Source organism: Acanthisitta chloris, unplaced genomic scaffold, assembly GCF_000695815.1.
Source record: "Acanthisitta chloris isolate BGI_N310 unplaced genomic scaffold, ASM69581v1 scaffold202, whole genome shotgun sequence".
In the NCBI taxonomy this organism is placed as follows: domain Eukaryota; kingdom Metazoa; phylum Chordata; class Aves; order Passeriformes; family Acanthisittidae; genus Acanthisitta; species Acanthisitta chloris.
This window is the reverse complement of record NW_008658572.1, coordinates 54,353-79,504: the sequence shown is the minus strand read 5'-3', so window position 1 is coordinate 79,504 and position 25,152 is coordinate 54,353. Positions and strand designations below refer to the sequence as shown.

General features: G+C 39.3%; 1 protein-coding gene across 1 annotated transcript in view; it reads left to right on the top strand.

The window, feature by feature from the left end:
* Positions 1-24,879, top strand: part of GALK2 (galactokinase 2) — a 43,922-nt gene extending 19,043 nt beyond the window's left edge. The window contains exons 5-9 of the mRNA XM_009085128.1: positions 2,432-2,530; positions 5,257-5,409; positions 10,385-10,595; positions 18,306-18,507; positions 24,411-24,879. Coding sequence (XP_009083376.1) covers positions 2,432-2,530; positions 5,257-5,409; positions 10,385-10,595; positions 18,306-18,507; positions 24,411-24,618 — 873 coding nt within the window. The 3' untranslated portion in view covers positions 24,619-24,879. The remainder of the gene's footprint in view (positions 1-2,431; positions 2,531-5,256; positions 5,410-10,384; positions 10,596-18,305; positions 18,508-24,410) is intronic.
* The last annotated feature ends 273 nt before the right edge of the window (positions 24,880-25,152 follow it).

Genomic DNA, 25,152 nt, shown 5'->3' with positions numbered 1-25,152 from the left:
CACTGTAGCCCTGCATATGCAGCTGGACAGCTGGTGAGTTGGGATGAAACACGGCCCAGTGCTTAACCAGGCACAATCCACCAGGCCATGTAAAGGGACAGGGGAGTGGCACTGTCCTAATTGTTAACATTCCTCTTCTGCAAGACTTCTCCTGATATTTATTTAATAAGCTTAGGCTCATAAAGTCTAAACAATTTAAGCAATCAAGTGGTAGCTGATGTGTATGTGGAGATAGAGATGCAGCCAGACTAAGTGAAGGGTGAAATGCTTAATTCCTGGCTTTGCAAAGCTTTATCTGGCAGTTGCAGATGAAGTAATAACTCAGGCAGCTGTGCCCAAGAGTGGAATATACATTGCAAGTACCTCAGGAACTGCACTTCAGGCCAGGTTTGTACAGCCACAGCTCCTATTTAAGTGTGTGTGTGACCCATCTGCTGGCACAGTCTTCTAGGCCAGTGAGTAATGTTCATGAACTCCAGTCTGATATCTCCTGCCAATGGCTACAGAAATTAGGGATGTGGTATTGCTGTGTTCTCAGAGGAGCAAAAGGCAGTTTCAGCAGAACTGGCTGAAACATGCAGGCATCCCCCATCCCACCAGCTGATGTTTGGAAATGGGCACACCTCCACATGTAGGAAGGAGTGAGCATCTAGAGACTGCTGTGTGTGGACGTTTGTTCCTTTCTGTGGAGCTGTTGCTGAGTATTTTAGCCTTAAATGGGGAAAAAGCATCATTACATTCATTAGCATATAATTCAGAATTATTTCCAACTTGTAGTGGAGCAGGGACATACAGTGACTGGATATTAAACTTTCATCAATTGGATGAACAGGTCTGAGGTTCAAACTGGAAAGAGGATTTCTTGGAGTGGACATGGGACAAAGGAGGAAAAACAATTTTTGATGTACCTGGGAGATGGCTTTTGTTAAAAAGAAAGAACACCAAAATATGTGATGTCTCTGTACTTTCTCGAGAAAAACAGAAGAAACATTATTTCAGCTCATCTGTAAAACACACAAAGGAAAAGCAGTGCAGAAAAGGAAAGTATTTTTGCCGATTGTACTTTCGATGTTCTCTCATTAGTGCTCTTGTTCTAGTAAGTGGTTACTTACCATACTTGCTGCAAAGATATCCACTCTGCGTAGTTTTAGAGTAATGTCAATGTTCTTTTGATAACTTCTGCTTATCATCCTAGAGCTTATTGGCCATAACTGCATTGTGAGCTGAGTAAATTGGTTGTTAGTGCATTTGCAAACAGTTCAGCCTGACTGGATTCATCTAAGCACCAATTTTACAACTTTGTCTGTGGTGCCATTACAGAACCTGAGCGAGCAAGCAGGCAGGCACCCTGCACATACCTCTCTCTCAGCATGGTGATTTACTGCCTCTATCTGCTGCCTTTTACAGCTGTGTGCTGGCTAATGTCCCTGTCTGGCTGGTTAGCTTGTTTCAGTCCTGCAATGCTACATCCTTACTGTGGAATCTGAATCTGACTTTGCCACCAGACTGGAAAACGGCCTGCAGATTTTCTAAAGTTCTTTTCCTATCTTCCCTGTAGTTACCTTGTGCTTAGGAAAACAAAACTGGTAGGTTACATTGTGCTTAGAAAAACAAACTGCTAGGGGTCATAATAGGTGGACACAGATACTTTCCTTTTGACCCACTTCTTTTTGACCAGTCTATGTTCTGTGATCATTCTCCAAGGCTTCTCTTGTGTTTTGTTTTGACTTAGGTGAAAGCTTTACTGGAAATTATTATTTCTGACAGTTATGACAGTGATATTCCACCCTCCCATAGTATCCTCTGACCTGCAGGTATCAGAATGCACAAAGATATGCCTAAAATGTCACAAAAGAATGCACATCACGTATAGTTACGAATTAGTTCAGATAAGCAGTGCAAGCAGACTACATTATCTCAAAGAGAAGTGACAAGCACTGCTGATTAGAATATTTGCAGTGAGAAAGGGTTTCTGAGTAATTTCTGATTATGGAGGCTGTGCACTAAAATAGTATAGAGTAACAACTTGCCATTTTTCTGTCAGCTGTTGAGCTGCACATGCAGATGGATTCAACTAATAAATCAACAAAATACTGGCTATTGGGATGGAAGGGTTTGAAGTGAACGAGGAAGGTGGGAGGAGGACAGCTACAAGCATTAAGCATCTAAACAAGGATACTCTGAAAAGTATCTGGCTATGGTGGGTCCTGTGGAGGCTGAATAGTTGGTTCTTTCTTACTTTATAACAAGAGGCAAAAAGGGGCCATGCGGCATCCTGATTGATACCAGCTTACACTACAGGATGTGTGAAAGAGGATGGTTTCACAACTCTGTCATTATTTCCTTTTTCTTCTCACTTGTTCATATGTAAAGAAAATAAAAGTATCATCCTTAACCCTGGCTGGAGGTTCACATGTTAATATTTTTTCAGGTGGAACTTGCAGAAATTTGCACAAAGAGTGAGCGTTATATTGGCACAGAAGGTGGAGGAATGGACCAGTCAATCTCTTTTCTGGCAGAAGAAGGAACTGTATGTGTATCTTTCTAATCTAAACTAACAATGTAATATTAATTTACGCAAACAAAAAATACCTTCATATATATCTAGCAGAAAGATAAGAAACTGGAATACCTTAGTAAGCAGTCTAAGCACCATTGGTATGCAAGTGAAACGGGAATGAAATGTGTAAACCTGTGTACAATCGAGTATGACAGGTTTGAATGAATCAGATGAGGAAAATGAGAAATGTCAAGAAGGAGGAAGGAAAAGATGTGGGCAGAGATTTACTCTAGAAGAGCACCAGGTTCCACACTAGTTGGCTAAGTCACTGCTGGACTTAGAATGTGTCCCATATAATGAAATCTGAATGGTCGGCATGTCTTGTATTCAGTGCAAATGGGATAATTATTACAAAAATGCTTTCTTGAAACTTCTTATACCCAAACAGTTCTAGGAAGTTTTGCCAGGTTTAGTTACAAAGACAATGGAGACGTTTTTTCACCAGTTTTGCTAATTCCAGACAATTCTGTGGCTGGATTCTGATGTAGAAGGCATTTAGCTGTCTTAAACGTGGTGACAGAAGGTGGACTGGCTATGATAAACAGGACCTGCCAAGTTATGCATGAGTGCTCACAGTGGAATTTGCAGTGGAGTCCATCCACTGTCCCAGAAGGTGCACAGGAATGTGACTGTTCAAACCTCAAAGCTGTCAAAATACTTTTATTGAAATTACTGTAGTGTTTCATGACAACCTTTAGGTTCCTTATAATTGTGGTATTATATCTCTACAGATTTTGTTCCTCAATGCCAAATCTTGGATGAGCTTACACAGAAATAAAAATATTTCCTAGAATTACACCAAACATTTAGTGCCATCATGAAATACATGTATTTTTCAATTTCACATCACCTGGACCTACTCTACACCTTTCCTTCATGTTCATACTCCTAGTAGTAAAATCACAGCTACACAAACAATGAAGGAAACAGCATATTTTCCTGGCATACACAGAGAGGGTCATTTAAGTGGAAGCTTTTCTGATATATAGAGGTGGTGATCAAAAGGACAGTGTTAGAAAACATTAGAAAAGAAATTGTGGACAAACCAGAAAATATTCTTGCTTCAGTGTACTTGCAGCTGAATGTAGTTCTGGCCTCCCATCTTAAAAAAGTATACTAGAATGAGAAAAGTACAGTAGAGGACACTGAGATTAATCAAACCTTTTTTTTTTTTTTTTTAAATGAGCATTGACTGAATAATTTAAAACTTTTCAGCCTGGAAAACAAGAATCTTTGAAGGTGACAGTTTGAAGCTTGGAAAAACCCCTAAATGAGTAAAGAGGAGGTAAATGAAGAATTTAGTGTTCTTCATAACTGAAGAGCTAATAGAAACACAATGACATTAGCAAGCAGCTTGTTAAAAACAAACAAGGAAGTCTGGTTTTTTTTCCAAAACATTCATTGTTAAATTGAGAAATACCATACATTGTGGAAGGCAGAAGTTTATAAAGGGTTCAAATAAGACCTTCTTGGATACACTAATAGAGCATTAGCCTATTTGTAGCTATTAAACATAAGAGTCAGATGTTTCTTCCTGTGTAAGTATAACCACTGTAATCTTTGCTTATGGGAAGCTGGAAAAATATACCCCAAAAGAGATTGCTTTGTGTATGTCCTATTTTTATATTCCTCCTAAATAGCCATTTATGGCTACTGAAAGAATCAGGACACTAGACCAACTTAGTGGTATGTTCTGATCTAACGTAGCAGTTCTTAAAGGGCATATTTAAGTGTAAGCAACTCTGTCTGCCTTGATAGTGATTCTGTGACGTGGTGCAGAATCTCAATGGCAGAGAGTAACACACATGCTGTACATAATGTACAAGCAGATTTGTCATTGTTTATTTAGCACTCTAGCTGCTCAAGGAACTCTCTGGGGGTAAACAATGCCAAAACCAGTAAGATGTCTCTGCTTGCAGAGTTACAGTCTATTCTAAGAAGCCAAAGCAGGGCACATGATTTACAACTTATCCCAATGAAAAACCAGATGTGAATTTAATCTCTTGATTACATTACATCCTGAATTATTTAATTAATGGATGCCTAGATTATTCTATGAAAAGGTCACAAATGTTGGGAACATCTTACCCAGCCTGTGTAAGCATCTGTGAGGCAAGGCAGTCTCCTATGTCAGACAGTAACTGCATTTTTAGATACAGTTTTATGTCATTTCTCTGTTTGATTGTCCATATGTAACATGATCACTGTCTCCAGTCAGTCCTAAAATGTTGGTACTATACTGTACCTCAGTGAACTAATCTTGATCTAGTGGAAAATCAGAAGACTGAGGGAGAGATGGACACTGATGAAGGGGCAGGGAATGCGAAGCCCCTTGTTTCCATGGCATGCACATTAGCTGCAGCCAGGCCTGGTACTCTTCTGTAGATCAAAGAAAAACTGTTGTCTTAAACAGGCAAGAAAAATAGGTTGGGTGGGGTTCTGGGAAACGCTGAAAAAACCCAAAGACTTAATGGAAACATTTTAAAATCCAGCTACAGGGAAAGGTTTGCAATGTATGTGTAACTTGACCAATGAGGTTAAACCTCTTTTCTCACTGTTTCATGTCAGTTTTCTTTCCTTAACTGTCCCTGGATTTTCAAGAGAAAAAACATGCAAATTTGCATTTGATTTATAGAACTAAGTGCACTGTTAGCTAGTAGTAAATTAAAACTAACCATTCATTTTTCTTTCAATAGGCCAAGTTGATAGAGTTCAGTCCACTGAGGGCAACTGATGTTAGACTTCCAAGTGGAGCAACGTTTGTTATTGCTAACAGTTGTGTTGAAATGAATAAAGCAGCAACTTCTCATTACAATATTAGGGTAATGGAGTGTCGGCTGGCTACAAAGGTAAGGCATGGCTTATGTCAAACTCTAATGAAACCTTCAACTAAATATGTTGCTTTTTTCTACTTCTGACCAATTGTGTCTTTAACACCTGGCTAGGTGCTACTTTAAGTATCATTTTTCTTTCCAGAGCCAGACACCTCCATCTGCAGGAACAGAACTCCTGCCAAGCCTAATGGAAGTGCAAGGACTGTGCCCTTATATAGAAGATTATGTCATTTAGTTCTATTAAATTTATTTTGTATTATATTTCAGTGGGGGAAATAAGTCTGTTTTTCAGAAAAAAAGATATTCTCAGTTAATAAGATAGACTGTTTCTAATTAAAGACAAATAATGACAAATAATGGAAAGCAACCAGTATGGTCATATGTTTATATGTATATATGGCAATAGATGTGTATTTTCTAGGATTTAGAGAACATCAAAGCTACTCATTGGAGGCCTGGAAGTAATATTGGAAATGCTGAATAGCAGCATGTATGTCAGTGTAAAGTTTAAGAACAGGCTTGAATCGAATCCCAACATTTAGGCTGCACTGCCAGTTTGCAGCTGGAAATTGTCTCTAAAATGTACGGAAATTGAACAGGAAAAAATCTAAATCCTGCTTTAATTCTGAATTTTGTAGACCATACATTCAGAAGTATGTAGATTTAGGTTTGAGGTTTTTGTAGGAAGACAGTGCATTTTGATTTGATTTGAGTAAGTGAGGAGTAAGCATAAAGATTCACTGCAGTTATACCCAAGAGTGTGTGCTGTGTGAAAGAGTAGAATTTGGGTCACAAAATCTAGATGAAAGTTTTGAGAACTGCAGTATGGAATTCCTTGACACAAATCATTTGGCCAATACTGGAGCAATAGTCAAGAGTACTTCGAACATCTGTTGGTATCATGATTCTATAAAAAATTATTTAAAAAAAATTTTCATTAGTGTGAAAAAAATAGTTGAAGAGATGATCAAGTACTGACAAAATGTATTATAAAATAATGTGTTGAGATATTTTTCTAGGAGGGAAGCTAAACTATGGATGACTTTTTAAATGGGTTTTAACTCAAGTATGGAGAGCTTCATCTTAGTTGTGTATAACATAAGGTAAAACATAGCACCAGTGACCACAGTTAAAGCTGTTGTCACTGAAGTTAATAAAAAGATTCCTATGCCATTAAGCAAAAAAAGATAAGGGCCTGTCTGTGTGTAAGTTCTGGTATAACTGATAAAACTCTAATGTAGGATAGTTAATTAACTAAATATGTATTTTTAGGAAGAGCTTCTTTTGGAAATTTTTTTTTTGCAGAAGAAATAGAGAGGCTTCACAGATGATCTGTTCTAAAAGGCAAAGTACAATGAGTGCACTAAGCTGTAAGATCTTTTTTAATATTGTTCCATAACCAGATTTTGTGAATTCAATCACAGTTTTCTAAATTGCTTTAAATTATTAGTCCTGTGCAGTAAACTGAGAAGGTAGTAAGGAAAGACCTTTTTTTCTTACTTTCCTGTTAGCTATGATGCAATCTCTAAAAAGGTACTTTTAGCAGATGCTTGATTGTAAGGAGACTAACAACATACACCTGTCTGTTTTTAAACATATGCTACCCAGATGGAAAGCTGCACACACTATAAAAATATGTTGAGCCAGGAAAAGACTGTCTTTAGGAAGAGGTCATGGTGGGGTGAAGGAGGGCAGGTATGTAAGTGGAAGCAGGGAAGTCTTTTAAGCACCATTAAGCTAATGGAACTATGGAATAACATGCTGGGCCTTGCAATAATGCTTTAAAAGAAATTCTCATTGTAAGTGCCTTAGGATAGGCTTTTTTCCCCCTTTTCTGCTTTAGGTAATTCTAGGATTTCATACTGCTTGCAGAAAGCTCTATGTAAGTAAAGATGCCAGCACAACATATCCCTGCTGGCATTGGTGCTGAACATTTTGATATCAGTCTGCCCTACAGCAAGTGAGCTCTTGATCATCCTCACAAAATTATCTTCTTGAGATTCTGTTCCTTTCCCTTCTGGACAGTCATTCTTTTGCTTGTTTTTTTTCCCCCTCCCCATTTCTCTATTCTTGCAGCAGCCTCCAAGTGCTTTCCTGCACTCTATTAAACAGTGTGTTTAAAGACTCGTGTTCTGCAGAACACTCACAATTCCAAAGGAAATTAACTTGTGCCTCATACTTGAGAAATCTCACACAGTAGGTGCTGCAGAATGAATGTGAGCATTGGTGAATGCTGTGCTCTCCCTGCTTCGCTGTGTGTGGTTTGCTTCACTGTTTGCTGTAGTGTGGTGCCAAGAATGTCTGCAACTGGAATGCCATACAGTTCATCAACTAATGTTTGTTAAATGTGGAAAGATGCTCAGATGGCATTATAGAAATGTAAAGTGTAAGAAAATTATGTTGCCATACAAGTGTTCCTGGACTTCCTCCTGGTCAGACTTTCTTTTATTTATGTTGTCCCATTGTTTACCAAGTATGTTTTCCTCTCAGTTACTGTCAGGGCTGCAGTGTGCCTGTGTTGAACAATAAAGGACAATAAAGCCCACAGATGCTATGTCCTGGCAGTTAAGAGCCAGCTGCATGATGTCCACATCTTTAATCCATCTAGTCAGAGATCAGCAAGAAAATATCCAACTGTAGGAGCATATTGGGATTACTTTTGTACATTAAATGGATGGGATTTTTCTTCTCATTTCTGTTCTGTCTCCATTACAATTTGAGCTGCTGCAGCTAGACTGTTCTCAAAACTCATTTGTTTGCCCATAATATTTTTCCCAGTGCTGTTAGAATTGAAACTTTGGTATAAGCAGGATAGACCTTTCCAGCAAAGCCATGGGGTCAGTTTCCATGTGGAGCATTTGACCTGTAAAGCCTCAGTGCATTTAGCTCACCTGAGATGCAGCATCTCCCCTGGAGTATACAAACAGGAACAGATGTGACGATGCATGTGACACAGATTTCTGCAGGGGAGTATCTGTTAAAAAAAGAAGCAGAACAATTTTTGTTGCCTTCCAGAACATTATTGTTTCTAAATTCTTAGTTCTGTTTAACTTTTGGTAATAAAGTCTGGGGGATGCTGAATATTAGGATTAAAGCATGAGGAGGAACATTTCCATTCATTTAGTATCTTGAAGCAGATCTGTCACAAACATGCACCAACATAAGAGATATGTAAGTAAAACGAAGCAATAATTGTTATCTAACTTATCAATAAGCTAAAATAGAATTACATAAAGGCTGTGGAGTTCTAGGGACTCAGAGCCTTTGAAAAGAAATCTAGAAGTGACTTAGTCTTTTACAAGAAAATTATCTCACCCTGATTTCTGCATTAGCCACTAGACCATGCTGCTTCTTTCTCTGCCACTAAACATATAAAGCCATGTTTTAAATGGCAACAGAGTTTCATGACTAGGATTTTGATTGGATTTTGTTTGTTCTGCTCTGCTGAGCCTCACGTAAATCTCAGCAAGTCACTAGATGGCACCAAAAGTAGTTAATTTTTATATACTGTAATAAAGCAAAACTGGAAGAGCCTCTGCAAAAGCACTGTTGGAAGAGAGTGAGAATCTAGACCAGACAGTTGGGCAGCAGATCTTCTGCTTAAATTTTGTGCTGTAACTTTGCACAAAACAAAGCAAATGCTTTTCAGGCATGTATGTAAATCCCATGACTTTTTTAACCCAGGAACTTAAATTGCTTTGCTGAATTGAGCCATAAATGATTTCAAACCAATCTCACTCCAAATGAAACAAATAACAAAACACACTGAGGCAAATCTGGGCCCTGTTTTTAAGAGGTCTAAATGCTGATTTGTATAGGAAAAGGATTTCATTCCCTGGTCTTGTTGCACTTGTTTAAACTCTCTGCAAATATACAGCCTGGTCTGGCATACTTGGAAGTTTTAATCTCAATTTAAATGGTGCAGAACTGGAGATACCACGTGCCCATGAACACAGTAAAACAAGTTTGGTGTGTACCTGCTAATCTGCGTTTTTGTAGCAATCTGTTGAGATTAAAGGTGGTATGTCAATAGGATCCCACAAGGACCACTTATTATTCTTCTATAATACATAACATCAACAATATTTCACCTTATGAGCAAAGCTGCTGTCTTCAACTGTTTTCATTGAGAGCATCAACACATAGAGCAACCTTCCAGAGAACAGCCTGTGTGACACATTGCCTTTCAGGATGCTCGTGTGTTGAAGTAACTACTGTCAATTGCCAAAACATGACAAAGATACACAAAGCATGACATCATTGCCAGGAGTGAGGAAACAGATACATCTATAACTAATTAGCATCACAGAAACCATGTAGGAATGGAACAGATTCTGACCAACACATCAGAACCTTCCTCTAAAGGCTCAAAAGTTCCTTTAAATTGGATGTTAAAAGAAGGTATTTAAAACTTACTTTAAACTCTAGAGACTGAGAAAGGCTATGGTTATTCTCCACACAAATCTTTTGACGACTTCCATGTTTTTAAGGCTGTTAGGAGAAAGGGTTTTAATGACAACCTCAAGTGTTCATCAGAAAATTCCAGGAACATATTGGAAAGGTCAAACTGAGTTTTAAATGTGAGTGCAAATTCTAATAGTACAGAAATAGACTTTTTAAGGACTTTTAGTGTTACCATAGCATAGCATTTATATAAACAGTTGTCCAAATGGGACTGTAAAAAGTTACTAAATGCTTGAAGCAATCAAGTCCACGGAAGAGGATAAATCACTGATTTGATATCATACAAATAATGCCAGTAGGGCTTTTGCAGACAGTGTCTGATTTGAGGGAAGAATATCTGTCATCCACAGACCTTTCATAACTATTCATAACATAATGATTGCTGCTATGCAGTGATAGAAAGTAGCTCCTGTTGGTTCCCAGTTAAGAAGTGAAAATGGGCCTTAAATATACTTGCAGACAACTAATAGTTTTAAACAAGAAAGCAGAATATTTTCTGGCTTACTCTTTTTTTTTTAAATTTTAGCTTCTCTCAAAGTCAAAAGGCTTGGACTGGGAAAAAATGTTGAGACTCCATGATGTGCAGACCAAGCTAGGAGTTAGCCTAGAGGAAATGCTGACCATTGTCGAGGAGGTATTACATCCTGAGCCTTACAGCACAGAGGAAATTTGTAAATGCCTGGGAATTAGCCTGGAGGAGCTCCGCTCTCAGATCCTCAGTCAAAACATGCAGGATGGTAAGCATATATGAACTGGTGGGGTTTATTGTACAATGTTTGTGTTATATTGAAAGTTTCTGTATTCATAAGTAGTGCAAGTGGAAGTCTTGCCAGAATACTTCTCCAGAATCTTGGTTGGCAAGTGAAAGAATTGAGATCATCAACAACTGATATTTTCATTCTAACTTCTAACTTAAAATAGAGCAAACTTTCATTGTGATTGAACTTTTTCTAAAATGATGGAAATCACAGAGCTTCTAGCAGCAGTGTTTTAGGTTAGCCTGTGCTGTTTGAGTCCTCTCTAAGTAACCCAGGTTTTATTCTAGGGAAAAAGTCTAAACTAGGCTTCCTTTTTAGGCAGTAGCTATAACAAAACCAAACATTTTGGATGGTACAGTCATTAAAGTGAATCCTGTTCACTCTCACTTAACTGATGTTAAAGACCAGCATAAAGGGGCTTGTGTTTCTGTTTTTGAACTGGTAAGTACATGATCATTTCATAAAACCTGCACTGGGCAGCAAGTCATTTAGGTCTCTCCTGAGAAAGAAGCTTCTGTCACTGTCAATATGTCCTTATCTATTGGGAAAATGCTATGGAGGTGAACAATTCACTATTTAAACTATTTCCCATGGATTATTGTTTATGATTAGACCATGCAGTGGTGAGCATTGTCACCCATGGAATGGATGCACATAGTAGGGTTGCTAATAGTACCGAATAATAGAGAATTTATTAAATAATTCATTTGCATTCAGAACAGGTTTCCAATTGAGATCAGAATCTTTCTTTAAGAACTCCATAGACTCATTCTTCTTTGTTTCCATTCTGTAGCCTTAATACTTCTGCTTTTTTTGTAGCTGAATTATATCCTTGCCAGTCCTTCCTGAGACTGCTTTCAGGAATGTATACATTTGATGTATATAAATCTGTAACATATCTATCTGTACTGAGGCTTATATTTCAATAATCTGACTGTCTGGAGCGATTGTAAATTTGATATATTGACCAAGGACCAGGTCCTCAATCTATAACCTGTTTTGCACCCCAGTGGTGTCAGACAGTATGAAACTATCTTATTATCTAATTACACTGCCAGAGGGTACCAGGATGGAATAGGATATCTTAATCCAGCTCTTGATCTCTGTGGAAAGAGTTTTGGTAACTCTGTGCTGTCTATCCATGAGGAATCTACTGACCCATGTACCTGCACTCTGCAATGTTTTCGTGGGAAACCACAAGGTTGTAAATCTCTTATGCTGTCCCTGTACTCTCCACTCCATGAAGCAATACAAGACTATTAACTTACAGATGTTTGTACCCCTTATACTTGGTATATAAAACCAAATTCTACACTTCTGTGAAACTGAGTTGTTTATACAGGTTATCTTGACTTTTTTCAAAGTCTGGATGAAAAATTTAGACATAAAATCTATAGAAGAAACTCAGAGGAAATTTTATCCTGTAGCTCTGAATAGCATTTGCAGATGTTTGCTGAACTGAATCTCTTAAGCTTGCATGACTGTGATTTCATTTGATAAGACCAATTAGAATGGGTTATGCTGAAAGCCTCTTTGCATGTACAATATGAAATTAAATAACAGATTTCTGTAAAACTATATGCAAAGAAGAAACAAGACAGACACAGAAAGAAGGAATCTAAATCCACTGTTTGGTTTTGTTACACACTACACAAATTACATGTTACATTGGCTTTGGAAAACCAGAGGCTGCTTGACAAAAATATTTTTCTTATTTCCCCTGTACTTTCCCACTCTGTTTTAATGACAATGCCTCTGTGAGAAAAAACACATTGTCAAATCTGTAACCTCTGCAGAGAATTTCAGAGTGTTTCAACATGAAAACAAACCATATTTGGGGTATCTTTCTTCCTTTGTACACATTTTATCAACTTCTTTGATAAAATATTATCATGTTAAAGGTAAATTATTTACACATGAATTACTATGTAGATAATTTACAGGATTCTGAGTTTTCTCTGTGGCTGAATATAAATTGTCATGAGTTTGGGGTTTTTTGTATTATTCAAAGCCCAGTGATTGTTACAAATATTGTTTTGTCCTGGCTTTGTGTCTCATGTTTATGGATCTGAAAGTGCTATGTAAATAGCATTCTAGCCTTAAGTCTACCTTCCCCTCTCTACTCCTCCAGTGACAGTACTGTGTAAAGTTTTATCAGTATATAAGGATGACCAGATAATAACTCCACATCTCAAAGGCAAATGGTATGGACAGGCTTTGGGCGTCCCAGGCCAGGTCTAGAAGCACATAGCAACTCTGCATCCCTTATATAGGCAAGTACCAAGGACTTCAGCAGTTGCCCACTGTATAGCCCACTTGTTCCCCACATTTGGAAAAGTACAGATGCTGTATAAAGCCACTCTAAACTTCTTGCAATTGCTCCTTGGCCAACTCAAAATCCTGAGTTTAAAGCTCCCTTGCAAATGTTTACACAAGGATTGCACTTGTGGCTTCTGAACATCTCTAGAAAAATAATATTTATTACTTTCTAAGGTGCACTGTGCCATTATTTGGGCTTGGACTTGAGTGCTTCACAGAACATTTGGTGTGTGGTGATTGTGGGACATTAAGTATTTATAAGCTTCACCACAAAAGCATATTCTCCTGTAAAACAGTGTATTCTTATAACCATGAATATTTTTCTTCTTAAATGAGATATTTTTAAACCCATTTTTCCTTTTCATATATAAAACTGTAATCTCATTTTGACATTTAAACTTGGGAATGAAATCTCCATGGGAGGAGCAGGCGACATTCGCTCTGTGGGTTTGGCTGTTTAACTCCTATTTGTCCCCTGGAAAGAGAATTCTAAATCTGTGCTGCAGCCTCAATGACTGATACTTGAACGGGTGTTGATGGTGATCTCAGTGTAAGAACAGTTGCCCTGTTATGTGCACAGACAGGTAAGGGTGAAGGAGGTCCCTCAAGTACTCCATCAGGCTGCTCTGGGGTACATAAACTTTGCCTGTGCATCAGTAATGTCCTACATGAACAGAAGTTATCTCTAAACTGGTAGACCTAAGAGCACTTCCCAGCTTAAGGGTCCAGGTGCTTACTTCAGCCTCAGCCTGATCCATGTTGTGGAGAAACTTGGGAACATACCATCCCCTTCCACGGAGAGGTGTCTGCTCCAGGCAGATCCCACACAGCTACCTAGAGGATGAAGACTTTTGGAGTGTGCCACAGGGTAGGTGCAGGTACTGAACAGTCTAGGTCAGTTGCAAAAAGCCTTGTTAAAGCCAGCATTCCTCTGGAGGAAAAATCACTTTAAATCAGTAGTTACCATACTCTCGAAACAGGTGTCTGCTAAATGGGTCACCGAGTCCAGCGGTGACTCGGCCCCAGGTTTATTTTCAGAAAGGCAGATTGCAAACAGTTACTTGAGCAGTCCCAGTAGAGTAACTGTTCCCCACTTCAAGTAGGGGGTTCACAATCTGGCTCAAATTAAAGCCATCTGGCAGCATTTTCTTATATACATTATGAGCCAGAAACCTTCACCCTCATCATGTTCAATCAGCAGGATGCCTAACAGAGAAGGGTTCTATTCCATGTGAGTAATGGTGGTAGAAACTGTCCCCTACATGATTTTGTGTCGGTGAGTTTTTCCGGTTGTAAATTTCTAACAGTCCCATCAGCCATGTGTAGCTCATTAATCTACAGTGAAATGTATCTTAAGAAGCTGCCAAAGCAACTAGAAAAAAATATATAGCCTGAAGAGGTTGGTGTTTAGCTAAAGGTCAGATAGAATTGTACAGGAAGCCTCTAAAGAAAGGAATCTGCTGAAGTTGAAGTTGTAACAAATAATATGAGTTGCTGAGAAGCCACAACGTTTAATTATAAGAAAAAGAAATCCCTGTAAATGCAGTGGACAGGTTTGCACAGTTTTTGTAAAGCTGAAATTACAAATGTGATCATACAGTTGAAAATCCACAGTAAACTTTTCCCTTATATTTAGTTAACCCACAGTTATTTGGGACTAATAGCCCAGAGTTTTGTTTGTTTGGAGATTTTATATGGATTTTGGACAAACTTTCATTAGTGTTAGTCTGCTGGGTCTCACAAATTGGAAGGTTCTTGCTGCAGTGTGAGCCATTAGTGCCCTGAAAAATGGCACTGTTGTTTCAAGGGCTTTGGTGGTTTGTAAGTGAATTGAATCTACCTGGTCACGAGTGATGTGACAGAAATCCTGTGCAGAGGAGCAAAGCTGGGGTCCAGAGAATCTGGAAATAAGTTGAAGTGGGAGAAACTAGGCCTTTATTATAGTATACTGTATTAGGAAAGTATATGGATATTTTCAGTCTAATTAATTACCTAATTTCCATATATTATAATAGATTTAAGGAGCCACATGCTTTTAAGAATCTGGCATTAATTCTCTAAACCCTCCTTTTGTGCTCTTATTTGAGCACCATATAAGCCAGTGCTGTGCAACACTGCAAGGGTTTCTTTGAGGACTTCAGATTTTCATCTCTCAGAGCACTCCAGCCCTAGCTCAGATATACTCTAACCAGGTGTGGGCCCTCTACTTTTGTTTCTGTTAACCGTAACAGAGTCTGGCTTAGGAAATCAGTCCTTCTTAACTGTAAATACATGTGACTGCACAAAGCACACAAATTCTGATGAGTTTCTTCTAAAATCACAGCCTCTGTAGCACTCTGACACGTCCTATTAACTCAGACTTTATGTGAAGCTAATATACAGGCTCTGATGTAGCAAGGAGATTCCAACAGAGAGAGAATTGTTGGAAGTATCATGTGTGTTCTGCTGTCTTCTATTAGACAGAGATGGTTGGTTGGACTACCCATCCAAACAGGAGACATAGAAGAGGGTGTCTGTATTATCAGAGGCATTTGGTGTTGAAAGCTGAAAATATGTGAATCATTTCGTTATTTTAGAATAAGATAGTACAGAGGTGTTTGCTGTCCAGAAGATAATTTTGCCTGAACAGTCAGAGAAGCAAAGCAAGCTATACAAATATTTTTTTAAACACAAACATGATTTGTTTTGAAATCAAATGCTGCCCATAACCAACCAACAGCCAACGTAAGGATCCCAGCCTTTAACCGATACTAATTTGGTAAATGTCCACAAAGGAGCCTGCAAATCACACACAGCCGCTCCTCACTCGAGAGCTGCCTGGAAGGATTGCATTCCCATGGAGAGGAAGCCAGTGTCAAGGTAGCAAATTCTCCCCTCCACCGAGAGGCTCTCCTGGGAGCCAGCGCTGTCGAGGACACAGCTCAGATCTCCTGGCTGGCAGCCAGCAGTCCAGTGCCCATTCCAGCTGCCAATTCCTAACGTGACCAGCACAACACAACCCCAGAGGTTTTTAAGGTAATCTGGGCAGTGCAGCATTGCTCTACCAAAGGGTGGTCTCCGAATCAATCACAGCCTTTGGCAAGTCTGTTGCCCGACAATTGAAACCAGACATGTTTTCAGTTCATTCTTTGGGTTACTACTGTTCAATGGTGATTTACAAGAGAGTGTGAGCTATGGCAATCTCTCACGCAACTTTAGATATTCCCTAAACGAATGCACATTTAGAAATCTCCTTGCCCTAAAACAATAGCTTATAAGAAAAGAATATTTAAAGAGAAACCATCCTTAAAAATAGGCCAAGCTGCCTTTCTTCAGCGCTCAAAAATACCGAGGCACTCTGCAAAACAAAGTGCAACCAACTCCAGCGGCAACAAAATCGGAAACCAAAATATGCTCTTCCTTTGTGATACTCTCAAGTCGACGTTTCTGGGGGGTACTCAATTTTCTCATTTTTGTCCTAGTTTGAAATGCATTCAGAAGGCCTGTTCAAAAGACAAGCAACACAGCATTTCTCAGTAGCAGGCTGTATTGAATTACAAAATAAATAGGAGCAGAAGCAATATCAGCAGTAGCAGAACACTGCAATGTTTCTCTCTCATTTTAGACTATTTTTATTAGACTATTTGTGTGTCTCTCAGCACTGTATTTTCAGCATTTACAGTTGTGAAATACTCCTGAGAAATAAAAAGGGATCATAGAGGTGCTGATGAAGCTTTAGGCTGTAAGGGCTGCAGTCTGGAATGTACATATTGGACCTACTTTTGTTTCCAGTCTTTCAAGGAAGATTTCTACATGTACTTGCAAATGTAGATTGCTGAAAGCATCAGAAGTGGTTCCAGAACTTGGCCATCTTCACGGAACAGCCAAGTAGGAACTCCACGTGTCTGGGTTAGACAGTGAGTTCTATTTTAAATACAGAATTTGTCTCTCTTCTCCTCTTACCTCTATTTGAGTCTTTCATCAGCCATTTTAGAAAGCAAGAGAGACCAGAAGCTGAAATGAGGGGAGAAACCTCACTCTAAAGGAGAATTTATATGTAGAAAGAAAATGAGGTGTGTTCTGAGGTGCTCTAACAAGGGTGTGCTGTGATGAAATAAGGAAACATAGTGCAGTAGGTGCTCCACACAGAGGTTAATGTCCACTGATCTAATATTTACCACCCAAACAGCTCAAGCAAAGCAGTTTAATAATAAATTACATTCTGTCATGCATGCTTCTGGTGAACAATACTTCCTTAATAGTAGCCATGGTATTAAAGCAAACAGAACTATATTGGGAGAGGAAAACAATGAACGAGCACGAGCTTGGGAAAGGCAGATCAATTCTCAGATACTACTTGCAAACCAAACCCTCCTGTAAGGATGAATGGCTTGCAGAGCCTGTAACCACAGCCATCTTCTTCCTTTTTGTGCCCCATTATTCAGGCTTGATGGAGGTCTCTACCCTGAGGGCCACACAGGTTTGGGCACACCCCCAACCCTTCCCAGAGGAATTGCTTCTCATGACATAACAGAAAAATTTTAGCCCAAATCCTTGCACTTGCCTTTGATCTTAGTAGGTCAGTCCTAAGCATAACGTGTCTGGGCTTGACATCTCTTCACAACCACACAGGCAGCACTAACACTGGTGGGTAACATACACCAAAAACAAACCCTGGAAAACACAGTGAAAGCACCTGTGCTCTTCACCATACCTTTAATCCAGTATTATTTACAGTCAGGATGAGCCTGTATCATTGGGAGAATAAATTTGAGAGAGCTTTGTTACCTGTGCATCAGGAAACAGGGGTAAGAGCATTTTTGCTACTCTCATTTTCAGAAGAAATATAATAGGTGGTGGTTTTTGTGGTTTGGTGGCTGTTTTTTTCAAGCAAAGGTCCATCCACACAGTTCCATAACTGATGCAGATTTGGCCTGGAACAGTCAGCCACACACAAGGCCCTGGCCAACAGCTGCCTGCAGGGCACTGGGGACTCTCCAGGTGTTCTCCTGACTCTGCTCTGCTGGAATTTGAAACCTGAGAGCTTGAAATTAATTCCCTAGTGCTGTCACTGCCACCCCTTGAACATGTGCCTTCTCTCTGCAAAGGAAGATGAGAGACTGAGCCTGTTGGCACAGCAAATAACCAGAGTGTGTGCATGAAGTTATCAGCATGAGAAAAAATGTTTACATTGTATTCTGACAAACAGGACACTAATTAGGGCTTTCAAACAAGATGTAGGTGAGCTTGTACAGAAGGCTCTTAGCCTAGAGAATTGTAATATAAAATATGAATTGCTAAAAATATATAATTCTACCATGTCTTTGTATGTTCCTTTTGTAGTGAATATTCATGCATGACTGTAGTACTTAATACTTTGTTTTTGCTTAGTTTCCACCTTTAAGCTCTACCAGCGTGCAAAGCACGTGTACAGCGAGGCAGCCAGAGTGCTGGAATTTCAGAAGATATGCAGTGAAGCACCTGCCAACGCACTCCAGCTGCTGGGAGAGCTAATGAACCAGAGCCATATCAGCTGCAGGGAGATGTATGAGTGCAGCTGTCCTGAACTGGATCGGCTGGTCGACATCTGCCTGTAAGTTCTGACCACAAGGAAGAGTAATCGCCTGTTGAGAATACTGGTGGAATTGATGAGAAAATATGACATCGTTGGCTATTGCAATCTTAAAATGAAAGTATTCTTGTCTCTTATTACAGAATTAATCTCCTGCAGGGACATTACATGGTCAATTGTTTCCCTGCTGACATCTGTGTAATACTTTCAGATGAAAGCTACGGTTTATGGCTTTATTACAGATTTTGCTGTTGGACTGACTCATTGTCACAAGTGTTACGTTAGACTGTTGGCTTTTCTTTTTTAAGTTGTAGAAGTCATAACTGGTTTTCTTAAAACTTCATCTTGTTCTATTTGAATTCTCTTACTTTTTCTGTATTTCTTAGAATTGCAGCATCATAGAATGACTTGAGTTGGGGGGGACCTTAAAGATCATCTTGTTCCAACTCCCCTGCCATGGGCAGGGACACCTCCCACTAGACCAGGTTGCTCCAAGCTCCATCCAATGTGGCTTTGAACACTTCCAGGGACAGAATATCCACAGCTTCTCTGGGCAACCTGTGCCAGTGTCTCACCACCCTCACAGGGAAGAACTTCTTTCCAATAGCTTATCTAAATCTATCCTCTTTGTGTTTCTTAACCATTTCCATACTGCCCCCTGGGAGTTCCGGGGCATAAGCAAGTTGTTCTACAGTCTTAGGTTGCCTTGAAATCATAATGAAATACAGTTGAATGCTATTTGCATTTTTTCAATTAAAATATATGTTTGTCTAGGGTTTCAGGTTGGACTGTATTTCACTGTTTAAAAGATGAGTGTGTTAACTGTTATAAGGGCTAGCACTGCTTCTCTCTGCACTATTCAGTCTCCATCTCTGCCCCAGCATCATTCTTTTCACTGGGATTCCCTGCTAACTCAGTTTGGTCATGATGAAACAAGCCTTCTCAACTCAAAGCACATTCCCTGAGTGTCATTTTGTCCATTCCCTTCTCCCACACACAGGTTACTGTAGCAGCAGGCTGATGTTTTCATGACTCTGCTGCAGTGGATGATGAGATCTGGTACAATCATACTAAGTTTTACATTACACATTCTACAGAGTGTTTCACCCCTACCACAGGGTCAGTGTGAAACAATGTACATATTTCAGTCCCTCTTAATTTCCATTTTTCTGGTACATTTAATCACGGGACAGACATCTTATGCTAGCTTTGATCTAAATTCAGTGCCTATAGAAGGAATTCAGTGGTTGTTGATGATTTTAACAGCAACTTGGGGGAATAAACCGCTGTTCACCTGAGCTCCCAGCCCTGTCTCTGCCCCAGCCACCCTGTCCCAGCTGCTTCCCACATTCCCATCACAGCTCCTGGTGATGCCACCTTCATACTTCTGCTCCACCGTTACTGTTCCTACTTCTCCTTGGAGGAGGGTGTGCTTAGTTTGGGGAACTCTGCCCTACCAGAAGGAAGATGCAGGGTGGCATAAGTGTTTGCAGGCCTGAGGGTCAAGAAATGTTTCAGTGTCTTTTAGAAGCAAATATCCCATCCTCTTTCTATATCTTTCAGACTTAAAGAAAATAAATTGTTTCAATTTGAAGCTAAAAAGAAAGAAATTAATACCTTACCACCTAAAAATGAAGATTACAAAAATATGTAAATATGTCTTTACTAGCAACTGACCTTTTTTTCTTTTTTTTAAGCTAGCTAGTCGGGCTTGGAATGAAAATATGAATTTTACAAATGTGAAATTTACCATATGCTTTTTTACTCCTAGATTTTTTTAAGTTGCAACACTCATTTTCCAGGTTTGTAAATCAATAGTGTATGATACAGATGATTATTTGGGTTAGTCTGATTTCTTTTGCAGACAAGATGGAATGGCCTCTGTGGCAGAAAGCTGCAAACTTAAAACCTGAGCAGAAGACTTTTGGACATTAATAGATTATTTTGCATATGGCATACACGTGCTGTTTTATGATAAAACACAGAGAAGGCTGATAACCATTGGACAGGCTGATAGTAATTGAGCAGAACAATTTTTGATCCTTCTCTTGGGAGCCAATCCAGTGTATATCAGAGGCTGCATTCACTTATTATATCACATAATGCTCACGTAATAGAATAAGCTGTGACAGTCACTCAGCAGGGCAATTCCACCAGTTATCCCAGCTCAGAGGGAAGTGCTGATCTGTGTAGAGAAGAGAGAGCTATCTCCAAAGTCAGCTGAAGACAGAAACTGTGCTCTACTGAATTGTCAAAAACACTGGGCAATAAAAGGTTTGATCCAGTGCAAGGCATCAGCACTGCCTGTTCTGTGACACCACTGACAGGGGAAAAGCCTTGAAACTTAACACTTGCCTTGGTTTTAGGCACAGTAACTACCCAGTGTTGATGCCTCAGACTGCCCTTTGCAGACCTGATGAACCATTGGAAGTGTCCTCACTTAGGTACCAGCTTGAACCACTCTGATAGGGTCTGTTTTCAGAAATACTGGAAAAAAACTATCCTGTCCCACACAGGGGAAAACAAGCAGGTGTAAACTGCTAAGATCTGCACTGCAGCATGGAATTACCTGTGCTACATTTCAATAAACCAGTGTGGATGGTAGTAACAGCCTATTGCCAGTACCAAGCTCAGCATGGGCATGGACATTGTGTCTCATTTCTGCTGAGCTCTGTGCTTTCACAGCTAGACAGCTGCTGCTCCAGCCAGCCTGGCCATGGGGACCTACTGCTTGCAGGCAGTAGCATAGCCACAGAACCCAAAGGAAAGAGGCAGTTAGGATTTTACTAAATTAAATTAAAATTAATCAGAGCATTTCAGTTCCAGGGAGCAAAATATGAATAGTGAAGGGGAAAAAAAAGTGATGTGTATGCCCACGTTACATCAGATTTCTGAGTTAGCAGCAGAAGAGCCCACAGCAGTGTGATGGGCAGAGCTAAGCACCACAGTGTTACTCATGTGAGGTGATTCTTACTGGTATATTAAAATTATTTAATCTGGGAGGGGGAGGTTTACATTCTTTACACAGAAACAAGTACATTGTTTGTCGTTATTCTTTACAGTCTTGTCTCATCAAGAGAATCTCCTAAGAAATGTGTCTTCCTCAGAAGGTTAATCTGTGTCTGTTTCAGCAATCAGATCTCCAGCAGTGTATAGCTATCCCAGCTGAATGCAGCCTAAGCCAGCATCTAATTTTTGGAAACTATTGGGAAAAAAATCTGAACTTTTTTCAAGTTGTAGATTAAAAAAATGAAGGGACATAAAATCACTAGTCACTCTAGGAAAACTTGGCTGATGTGATTAGAGAAATGGCCAGGAACGACATAAATTACATTCTTTCCTCGCGATGATATACAGCTGCCCTGTAACTTTAAAAAGCTTTTCCAAAAATACATTCCACAGAATTGCCTGAGTCTACTGCTGCTCTCTCCTTACAAGGTTTAAACTGTGAAGAATAATCTGCATATCCAGATGTTTTCTGTTTTGCCTAGATCTTTATGTTTTACTGTACAACCTCTGCCAAGAAAGAAAGGGATCCATACTTGCTGTGGTTTAAAGTGCTGAAAACTGTAACCACTAGTTGGTCAGTTGGGTTTTTTTCTTTTTGCAAAGACAGAAGACTCCTACTTTCTCTAACCTACCTCATGCTGCTAACAGCTGTTTTACCTGTTAGTCTTCTAAAGTAAATAACACAGCAGATTTACTAAACAATTAAGGGACAAAAAATGGGATGTGAGCTCCTGAATATATTAAGTACTCTTGAAATTCTCTGAGTCCTTAGTGCTGCACATAACTTTCATTCTCTTATACTCCATCTTTTGGTGCTGTAAATTCTGATAATTTTTGTGTTCCAGCCATGCCCCTTCCATCAGTATTGAACTTGAATAAGACACTTTCAGGCCTGTTCCAAGGACAACCTTTGTGTGTTTGATCTAGATACCTCCCAGGCACCACATCTCCCACAGACATGAAATGAGGTGCTCTGTTCTGAACTGGTGTATCATCAGGTACTCAGTTCTCAGCTGTTACAGCACTGCCCATCAAGTTCCTCAGCAGTAAGCCCCAAGTGTCTGATCATATCACCACATTTGACACTGTTAAGCCACAGTATTTTGAAACACAGTGACTTCAGCTCTGCAACAGGCATATTTTCTGTCTACATTATGCTTTATTTCAACTAAGTATTTTAAAATGACTCAGTAAAAATGAGGCATGAGCATGACCACAGAGAATTATGAAATCAATGAAAGGTTCAGAACAATTCTGAAGGGATTTCAGTTGCCTACCAAAATAAAAGCCAGACACCATCTGAAATACGAAGTTCTGACTGAGGTAACAGACCAAATTAGTAGAGTTGATTTAGCAGACTCTAAAAAGTGGATTGGGCCTTATGAAGTCTATGGGAATTTCCTTATTGTTTGCAACTGAGACTGGATTAAATACTGCTCATTTTAAGAGGTTGCTCCATGGACTAGAAAGTACAAAAATTGCATCAGAGAATGAGTGGCTTACAGGAATAACAATAAGTAAAATAAAACACCAACAGGAAATGCAGAATGAACATAAAATCGAGTCAATATGAAGGGTGGCACCACACAGACACACTGAAGAAAGTGTTTCTGCTCAAGAAGAGATGTGTGTTTAGAATCAAACACATATGTAAGTACTTGCTTGAAATATGACCTAAACCTCTACTAACCCAGCAGTACTCCAGATTCATTTAACATAAAATGCACACATGAAAAATTACGACAGCCCACTCCGAATGAGCTGTCATTTTCCAACGCTATTCACATGATGTTGATCTTTCCCTCTTACACATTCTGGGGCTGGTAAATCTCTCTGTGCGTGGCTATTGGAAACACATCAAAAGTGTTTGTTTGCAAATCAGATTAGATCTCTCATGAGAATAAGATTTCGGATGAGTTTTCTAAATCTGACTGGTTCTGTTCTGACTAGGTTAGAAAAGCCCCAAAGAAAGTTTATTACGTGATATTTTCCTACTTTTTCTGAATCTAAGTAGAGATCAGGAACACAGGTAAGGAAACTAATGAAAGTAATTCTGAATCCTAATGAGATGGCATCTGAGTCTTGCAGCATATTCACATGGGATTTGTGTAGGACATTTCTAGCAGGATCTTGAGGCTGGGAATGGTTTATATTTTGGATGTCATTGTTCTTGCTATTCACCCTCCTCATTAAGAGCATTTCTTTCTTTTGGGACTAAATTCTTACTTTACCTCTACTGCTGTCAGTCTGTTAAGTTCATGAGGTTCCTCTAAAGAGAGATACTCAACTCTGTTCATTCAGGATAAGCAGATGTTCATGTGAGTTTATTCATACAGAGTGCAGTGACTCTGTTTGACTTTTTGAGACTTTCTGAACTCTCCTTTTGTTGCCTGGCACGCTCAGCAGTCCTGCAGAAGCCTGTGAATCTTCAGCATGTCTTAGATCTGTCCTGGAAGAATAGAGCTATTTGTCTTTGCCACATTAGAAAATGGCTTGCATGCCTACATCCTGTGCAATTAGTTTATGAACCCTCTTTTGTTATTTTTGTTGTGTATTCTGTTTTCACTTCTGATGTCTTATGAAGTTGCTAACACAATTCCTTTCTTCTCCTGCTTTCTTCATCTCAGCTGCTCTGTGATCCTTAAAACAGCTGATGCTGAAGCATTAGAAAACAGGGTGACTTTTGAAACTGACAGAAATCACTATTTGCAGTTTAGAGCATCAGCACTTTTTTTTGGGTCCAAAAAGGTAACTTCAGATTGCTGTGATGCTGCATACAACCAAGTGAACCTCAGAAAAATCAGACAACATGGGAATACCCAAAACATCTTAGTTTTCTATACAAGTTTTATATATGACAAAGTACCCCTTTTTGGTTTATTTTACACAATTTTTTTTCTGTTATTTTGTTTTAGGCAATTTGGGGCCATCGGGTCACGTCTGACTGGAGCTGGATGGGGAGGCTGCACTGTGTCAATGGTGCCTACTGACAAGCTGAATGCTTTCCTAAAAAATGTAAAAAAAGCTTATTACCAAACGGATGGCCAAAGGTTAGCAGAGGAGAATAATAGCCTGTTTGCTACCAAACCTGGAAGAGGAGCTTTGGTTTTTGTTGAGGCCTAAAGAACGTAAAAATTTTAAAGCAACTATGTAGAGCATTTAGAACTGGCAGTACTTCCCATGCCACAGTAAAGGAATGCCTTTTCTGGTTTGTATTGTAATGAGCAGTTGCTATTATCAAAATGTATTTCTGAAGAAGCAATTAAAAGAAAACTCTTTGATTATAATTTTTCCATACTAAATATATCTTTCAGTATAAACATTGATTTTTTAAAACCTATTGACAGGGAAAACTGAAATTGAAATAAAGACCATACTTTGTTAGAGTCTCTTTCTCCTCTTTTCCCTTTACTGTCACAGAAGAGAGACCAGGTGGAGCTGTGAGCTGTCCCAGTGAGGGATGGGGACCTTGCAGTGTTTGCAGGGCTGCTCAGGGCTTTTCCTCTCTGTGCTGAGCATTGTGTTGTTTAGGGTAAAGCAGGAAGGTTAAACCAAAGGATTCAAAAACTTGGAAGGACCTTGCTAAACATTAGATGTGTTATATTCTCCACAAAGAGGATAATTACTGTTGTAATTAATTATAATACTCGAGGAGCA